The 7,615-nt window shown below is 44.6% G+C and overlaps 1 protein-coding gene across 1 annotated transcript in view; it reads left to right on the top strand.

Annotated features, from left to right (window-relative positions):
* Window positions 1-2,624: 2,624 nt before the first annotated feature.
* METAP1D (methionyl aminopeptidase type 1D, mitochondrial) overlaps window positions 2,625-7,615 on the top strand; it is a 52,926-nt gene continuing 47,935 nt past the window's right edge. Inside the window, exon 1 of the mRNA XM_068407958.1 lies at window positions 2,625-2,674. Within this exon, the coding sequence (XP_068264059.1) occupies window positions 2,626-2,674 (49 nt within the window). The 5' untranslated portion in view covers window position 2,625. The remainder of the gene's footprint in view (window positions 2,675-7,615) is intronic.

Below are 7,615 nucleotides of genomic sequence, written 5' to 3'. Positions count from 1 at the left end.
AAGCCTAGCTTTATGTCTGTCTTAGCACATCTTTTGCTTATTTTAATATCAGCCTGCGCAATATCTTGGGAAGAAATAAAGTTGAGATTCTACATTTAGAACATGCTGACTCTGACAGCACAGAGCCAATCGAAGTGAGATGGGATGTGCAAGATTCTCCTTGAAGAATGTAACACACACATATATGTTCAAAACACACAGTTGTGTTCAAAAAAAAAGTTATTTCTCCAAAGCTGCATCTCAACCTGAAGCTCAGGACAGCTTGAGACATCACTGTCCATCTTAAACATTTAAGAGGATTTACCAAATGTAAACAAAAGACAACTATATACATGAGGAAAAAGCGAAGAATTTTCTTTTGGTGACAGGACTTGAACACAGCAGAGTATTTTTCAGGTTTGCTGGGACATGGTATGGTGTATCTCTCCTTTTCTGAGATATTAATCCTCATTTTACTGGTATAAAGCTCCTAATAAACCTATACCTGTTATTTATATTTCTTAGTAAAAGGAGAAAACCTGCATCTAAGCATAAATTAGAGACTACTGAATGATGACTCTTGTTAGACTTAAGATTCACTCAGACTGCAAAAATTACACCGTCGTTCTCCTGGAATGTAATTGATTGTCATTCAATTGATCCCCCCTTGGTTTCTGGTATGCAAAAGGAATTGGTCCAGTCTAACTGCTAGCACATGCCTACAAGTATTTGTGAAATAACCTGACACTTAAGGAGAAGGTAATGACAAAGATGGTAGCAGCATAACTAGTATTGCCTCCAATTCCTGCATTTTGTTATGCCATCAATCAGTTTTCAGGCTGTTACAATATGGAGTTTTGGTCTTACAGCTACAGACAAAAGCCAAGCGTTCACTTAGTTTTCCTTAACAGTGGCCTCTCATTCCACTGAGTAGGAAATACTTATTGACTCACGTAAGAAAGGTGAGACTAGGCTACCTTACAGCACTTTGTTTCTCCTCTTTAGTGACGGTTCAGGAAAAGATGGTGAATTACTCATCATACATGGCTACTTCTATGTGAAGTGTGCTGTTCCCTTTAGGCACACGCAAACACACCCGCTCCAGCATACACGTAGTTACTTATGCCAAGCAGCGATAATGTGTGATTGCTTTGCACCGTACATTGTTGTCATAGAACCAACACTGGGTGTCTGCATTCCTAAAGCCTTGCTAAGATAGAAAATAAGATAAAATTATGCCTGATGAGATTCAAACTCCTGAAAGACCATACTATGTTGTAGAACTAGGAATGGGGTGAAGACATGCACATTTCTGCCCTGCAGATGAAGTGTGCGCATGCCTCTGAGCAGAGTAGGGTAATGATGCTCATGAGGTGTAACGGGGCAGCTTAGCAATGCTATTTCTTCATTTATTTCTAGCTCTGTTTTTCTTCTGTTAAAATCCTATCATTCTCCCCTCACTGAATAATGATGATGAAACGTGTCAGTTGGTGCAGAATGTGGCTGTAAGAAGTGGCTTGTTTTATTTTTGGAGGCAGTGCAAGGTGGTGTATTGATCTTTAAACTACTATATGGCCTGGGTATAAGCTATGCGATAGGCTGCCTGTCGCGCTGTGGCAGCTGATTAACTGATGCCCTTTTGCTAGCGGTGTCTGTATAGGACCACTGAGAGGATCACAGGATCACTTTCTTTTTTTTTAATCAGAGAACTCTTGGAATTTGCTCCTTAAAGGCAGAAATACTTGCAGTGTAACTTTTAAGATCATACATTTTGGGGGCTTTTTCCAGAGTACAGGGGGGTAAGTAACATCAGCATTCCCATCTGCCTTGGGCTTTGAGCCTATTCTTGTTAACTAAATTATAAAATTTGTACATGTGAAGTTAAAACCTACTAATAGCTATACCAGGAGATAAATAAATCTAAACAGCCTCTGTTCTCATTTGAGAATTTGCTTACTTATCCCACAGGTTACCAGCGTGTGTGTACACATGCACTTGTGTTATAAAGCTGAGCAGGACGGGGACTAGAGAGAAGGGCACTTCAGGGGAACAACCACTTGGAGATCGCCCGGCACCCCACCGCAGGACAGGCCGAGGCTGCCGCAGCGCGGATCAGCACTCAGCTGAAGGCTGTCACCTGCAAACCCCGTCCCGCGGGCCCGCGGCATAGCCCACCGTGCCCACGCCGCCCGCCCCACCGCCTCGCTCAAGCCCCCGCAGCTCTCCACCGCGGAAGGGCGGGAAGGGGGCGCTCCCACCCCGCCGCCACAGCCGCAGCCGCGGAGCAGCCCGGCCCCGCGCCCGCCGGCTGACGAGCTGCGCCCTGCGAGGGCTGCGGGGCAGCGAGGGCGGGCTGCGCGGAGGTGACGCGGCCCGGCTCGGGGACGGTGCCGGCGGCCCTGAGGGGACAGCCTGGCCGCGCACCTGGCGGGCGGGGCGGGGCTCACCTGCCAGGTCCCGCCTATGCCTGAAGCGGCGCGCGCACAGCACTGCCCCCAACAAGCGCCGTCGCCGCCGCCACGCGTGAGGCGGCCCCGCGCCCCCACGTCCGCCCGCGCGCCCGGCGCGAGCCAGTCAGGGCTCGCGCCCGTTCCCGCCCACCCGCCGGTCCGGCTGGCCGCCCGCCGCCACGTGACACCGCCTCACATGGGCAAGATGGCGGCGCCCAGAGCTGTCAACGTGCTGCGGGGCGGAGGTGAGTGCGCGCCGCCGCCGCGGGGAGGGAGGCGCGGGCCCGGCGCGGCGCTTTGCCCTCCTCCCGCCCCGCCCGCCGCGGCGCCGCTGTGGAGCTGCGGCTGGCTTTGAAATCGAGGAGCAAAAGGACCCGCCGCCGCCCTCGCGGGGAGAGCGCCGCGCCTGCGGGGGGCGGCCGGAGACCGCTCCGCCAGCCGGAGCGCCCGGGGCGCGGGAAGGCGTCCCGGGGCGGGGGGGATGTGTGTCAGCGGTGCCTGGCGGGCCGCAGCGGGGTCCCGCGGGAGGGGCCGCGCGTAAGTTGGAGGTCCCACGGACGTACGGCGGAGAAGCGTGGGACAAGCGGTGTGCTGCGACGGGGCAGAGCCCGCCTGCCTTCCCCGGGAGACGGGCGGTGACCCGAGGCTGTGCGCCTTCCGAAGGGAAAAAAACGGTTCCCGCGTGAGGCTCGGGCCCAGTCCCGCGGCGGCTGTCCCGCCTGCGTTCCCGCGGGGCCGTGCTGGGCACGGAGGGCGGCCCGGCCTTCGCGCCTGCCGGCACCGCTCCGAGCAGGGCCGCGGCTGCTGTCTCCGCGGTGATGAGCGGTACGGGGAGGGCGCAGGAGTATTTTGTGCTAGTTTTGCTGTGGTAGTTTCTGCTGTTACAGTGTGTTTGACAGAAAAAGTAATCGGACAGCCGTGTACGTGTTTCTTCCGCCAACCCATCCCCCTGCAGAACGTCTTGCGTGTTGGCGCTTCAGTGTCTGTGGTGGCTTTTGGGGCCCCATCGTCCCTCGGACTCCGAGGCACTCCCAAAACCGCCTTTTCTACCACGTAACCTTTCACAAGTGAATCACTCCCGTGTGTCTTACTGACTTATTAATACATCAGAACAATTGTACAAGACGCTGTACTTTGCTGAAAAATGCGTTATCTTATTGGCGCGATGTTCCTTACTTCTCGTTCCTTCCCCTCAATGTTTTATTGTCTCATGTTAAATAAGATTGGAAGCTCTCGGGCCATACCGTTCTGTGCGCGTTTCCTTTTAGCACCCCTTGTAAAATCTTAAACGTGTGAACAGAGGGAAATACCTCACAATGATCTTGATGAAAGACTTGTATGATTAAATTTTTTTTAAGACTGTTAAATACTTAGTGTAGCAATACAGGATAGAGTGATCCCAGATTAATTTTAACTTAACCATTAAACTCAATGTCGTGTGCTTTCAGCTAAAGCGTAATATTGCAATGCATTACACCTGGCATAACAAAATTACAATCCCTTTTCTCATGCTGTTGATCCTGATCTTTTACTGTACTTCTATTTTTCATTCTATCTAACAGTCTTGAAAACCATGGGAAAATGTAAAGGCCTTTTTTTTCAGTGGTGAAGCCTCATATCTGTAAGGAAATTTCAGTTTGACTGGACTCTTGGAATCTGAGCATCAGCTGAACTCTGGGAAGAGCTGCAACATTTGGCCTTCAGATTCTCCTATTTGTTTTATTTCCAACAGCTGTCAAAACCTTAACTTTTTCACGTGTGTGGAAGTGGGTGGAACGGAATCACATTTTTTAGTATATAATACCATACGAGCAATGGGGCTTTTCATTTAAATCTCAAATGAATTGAAATTTAGTGTGCAGCTTCATACTATTCTTCATTATTTGCTTCAGCAGTTCTGTGTCTGCTACCTTTTTGTTGTGGGTATTGTTTTGGTTGTGTGTCCATGCCCTACCACTGCCTCCAGCCCCCTCCACACCTAGAAACCTGATGTCTGTCATCTACTTAAAATAGCCAAACCATTTAAATTTGTTAAGCCTTCATACCTTCCCTTCAGGCATCAAACCTTGTTCAGTTCCCCTAGTGGATATGCATTTCCAGAAGTTGAAAAAGCAAAACTGTCATAGTTCAGACAAGACTGATTAAACTAAATCAAATTTTCTCTGAATTGGACAGTTCAGTATAATTTAATTTGCAAATACTGAAAGACAGAAGTAATTTAAATTAGATTTCTGATCACCTAAGGGAATCTATTCTGCCTAAATGAAATGAAAATTACATTTTTATAGCTTCTTTTGTGATACTTTTTCATATTTCTGGTGTTATGTTTTTATAAATGATGAAAGGAAAATGTTCTTTCTTATTAAACTGTTTCTAGATAAGTGCATTTTAACAGCAGAGATCTTGGAAGTTTGTTGTATACTGGTTAAATACTTCCTCCACATATCAGAAGGACTTTGGCTAGCCTAGAAAATCTCTTATTATATTTGAAAAAAGAAAATAAGTTGAATGAAAGATTGTAGGAAGTTAAAAAGACAGCTTGTGCCTGTTCAGTAGGCATATCAGGAATTTATTTGAATAGTTTCTGCCTTGCTAGTGTCTGAATTGCAACACTGTCAACTCAAGGAGAAGGTACACAACTTTGTAAGAATGCAAGTGGCTTGCACAAACCTTTGTGAAATTCTATATGCTCAAACACTGCATTTCAGAGTGGCCTGGCAGTGGGTTGAACTGCATTTTAGCTGCCACCCCTTCTTGAAGAGTATTTGAAAAGAATTTTACAGGTGATGCATAGAAGTGAGAATTGCGTTTACCATTTTGTAAAAGAAAAGTGAGAAACATCCAGAACACAGACACATCAAATCGGTGTGTCATGTCACAGTTTGTACTTAATAAATAGTACGGATTATATGATGATTCATTGGCTTGTAGAAGGTCTAATTACATATTATGACAGTTTCAGGTATTACAATAATTGCATTTGTGATACTTCATTGATAATAAAGTAGAAGTCATTAAAGAACTGCATGTCTACAAATACAGCTTAGATGGTTTAAGGCATAGTAGTCTCTTGTTGATTTATTCATTTTAGGCAAGTAAATTACTGTAGAGTAGAAGCCCCTAATTTCTTGTAATGAAGTTTCAGGACTTTGAGCCACAGGAGAGTAATTGATGAGAAGACATCCCTTGTAAAATGAGTTACTTATTGTGTTAAATACCGATATAACTGACTTCTGATCTTGCTTCCCTATCTCTAACTATGAATAAGTATTCTTTAATACTCTATGTGGTGTATTACTGGCCAGACTTTAAAGTTAAGTGACTGTAGACTGATGGTGTATGGTACATCTCTTAGATATGTAGTCTGTGTTCCCCGGCCGTCCATTTGCTTGTACACTGCCTTGAAAAGCACCTTGTGGAACTGGGAATTCGTACACAGGCTCCTAAACAGGTACCCACAAACCTGGAAACTGCCCTCAGATAGAAGCTGTAGCTTTTTCCAACACCATAGTGTGTGGGATGTTGTGAGATACTTTTCTTCTGTGGATGCAGAGCCTTTTAGAAATTACTGTTTTCAAAATTTTTCTGAGAACGTTACTCTTTTCCCCTCCATGATTAAAATGAAAAGGACATACATGAATGTGTTTTTAAACCTTTTTTAAAAAAAGCAGGGTGGCATAGCTGGAGTTTGATTTCATTGCAATATAGCTTCAAAGCCTCACGTTTCCAAGTTTGCCTGGAAGTACTGAGTCTCATTAGAAATCAGTCTTTTTTTCTTTTTTTTAATCTAAATTTTTTTTTGTATTACAGAGCATACTTTTTTGGGCCATAAAAATCACAAGTTTGGTTCACGTGTCTTGTCAGTAATGCATAGTAGAGTATTGTCTATACTTCATAGTTAGTCTAGACAAATTTTAGTATTTCAAAGGAATAATAAACTCTTCTCCAGCAGAGTATTTATATGAAAATCATCAAACTATTCTGAAGCATTACAGAAGTTAGAAATATTAGCTCAGACCATGCAGAGAGTGGACTAATAGAAAAAGGTATAGCAAGTGACTGAGGCAATATGAAGTGATGAAGTGATTTAGTTTACATCCTTTAGATAGAGTGCATATATATACTTTTACATAGTGTTTTATTTTGTGGTCAGACATGGCTTTGCCATTTAGGATGGTAAAACTGATAGTCAGCTTTTAAATTACCATTTTGTGTTGAACTCTGCATAACAGTGTACAGAAGCGTGCTATGGAGTCTCCACATGGGAGGTGGTTAAGTAAATAAATGAAGTGCCTGCTGTAAATCTCTTCAAATCTCCATTTCCATGGCTTTTTAATTTCCAGAAACGTGGTCAAGATTAAATGAGTTACCTTACAGAATAATATCTATCCAAAACCATTGCAGTTTCCACCACCTGCAAGGGTCCCCCTTGCAGGTGGTGGAAACTGCAAGATTTCTCTAGGAATCTTTTTTGCAGCAGCTTCTGATACCCTTTTGCTGTCGCTAATCCACTTCTTCTGTAGGTGGGAACCTGGACTCATCAGCATGTCACCTCCTCACCCACACAGCCTGCTACAGAGAATCTAGAGTCTTTCTGAATAATCAGCAGAATCAGCATCTGACCTGAGTTGAGGCATCTTTCCCCCAGTGTGCTTAGTTCCCTTTCCTTTATATTTCTTTCACTTTTATTCATGAAATATTTATTCATTATCCAGAATTCATCAAACACCTGTGGTCACCTTTGTTTCGTGAATGCAGCTGAGGATGCCTACTGGTTCTCAGGGAAATAAGAGACACCCCTGTGAAAAATAAGGTACTGAGCTGTGTTTTAAAGACATGTAATTTCCATTACCTTAACCTTAATTTGGAGTTGATCTTTATCATTATCAATATTTAGCCAGTTTGTGCATTCTGTCCAAATGGGAACCTGTTTTTTTCCACTCCTGCATTGGAATTGGAGTTGACATAAAACACTTGACCAAACTCTAGAAATGGAGTGAATTTGAGTTAGAAGATGGAGCATTAATGACTGTCTAATACAAGACTCCTGTCTCTTGAGTTATCCATAAAAACTTTACTGATCTTTTACTAAGCAGGATTTCTGATACACACGGTCCGTATCTTGCATTTTGTTAGTCTGCAGCCCTTGATAATGCTCATGGTCTCATGAAATGCAAACTTTTCAA

This window comes from Nyctibius grandis, chromosome 9 (genome assembly GCF_013368605.1).
Source record: "Nyctibius grandis isolate bNycGra1 chromosome 9, bNycGra1.pri, whole genome shotgun sequence".
In the NCBI taxonomy this organism is placed as follows: Eukaryota; Metazoa; Chordata; class Aves; order Nyctibiiformes; family Nyctibiidae; genus Nyctibius; species Nyctibius grandis.
This window is presented reverse-complemented; position numbering and strand designations above follow the sequence as displayed.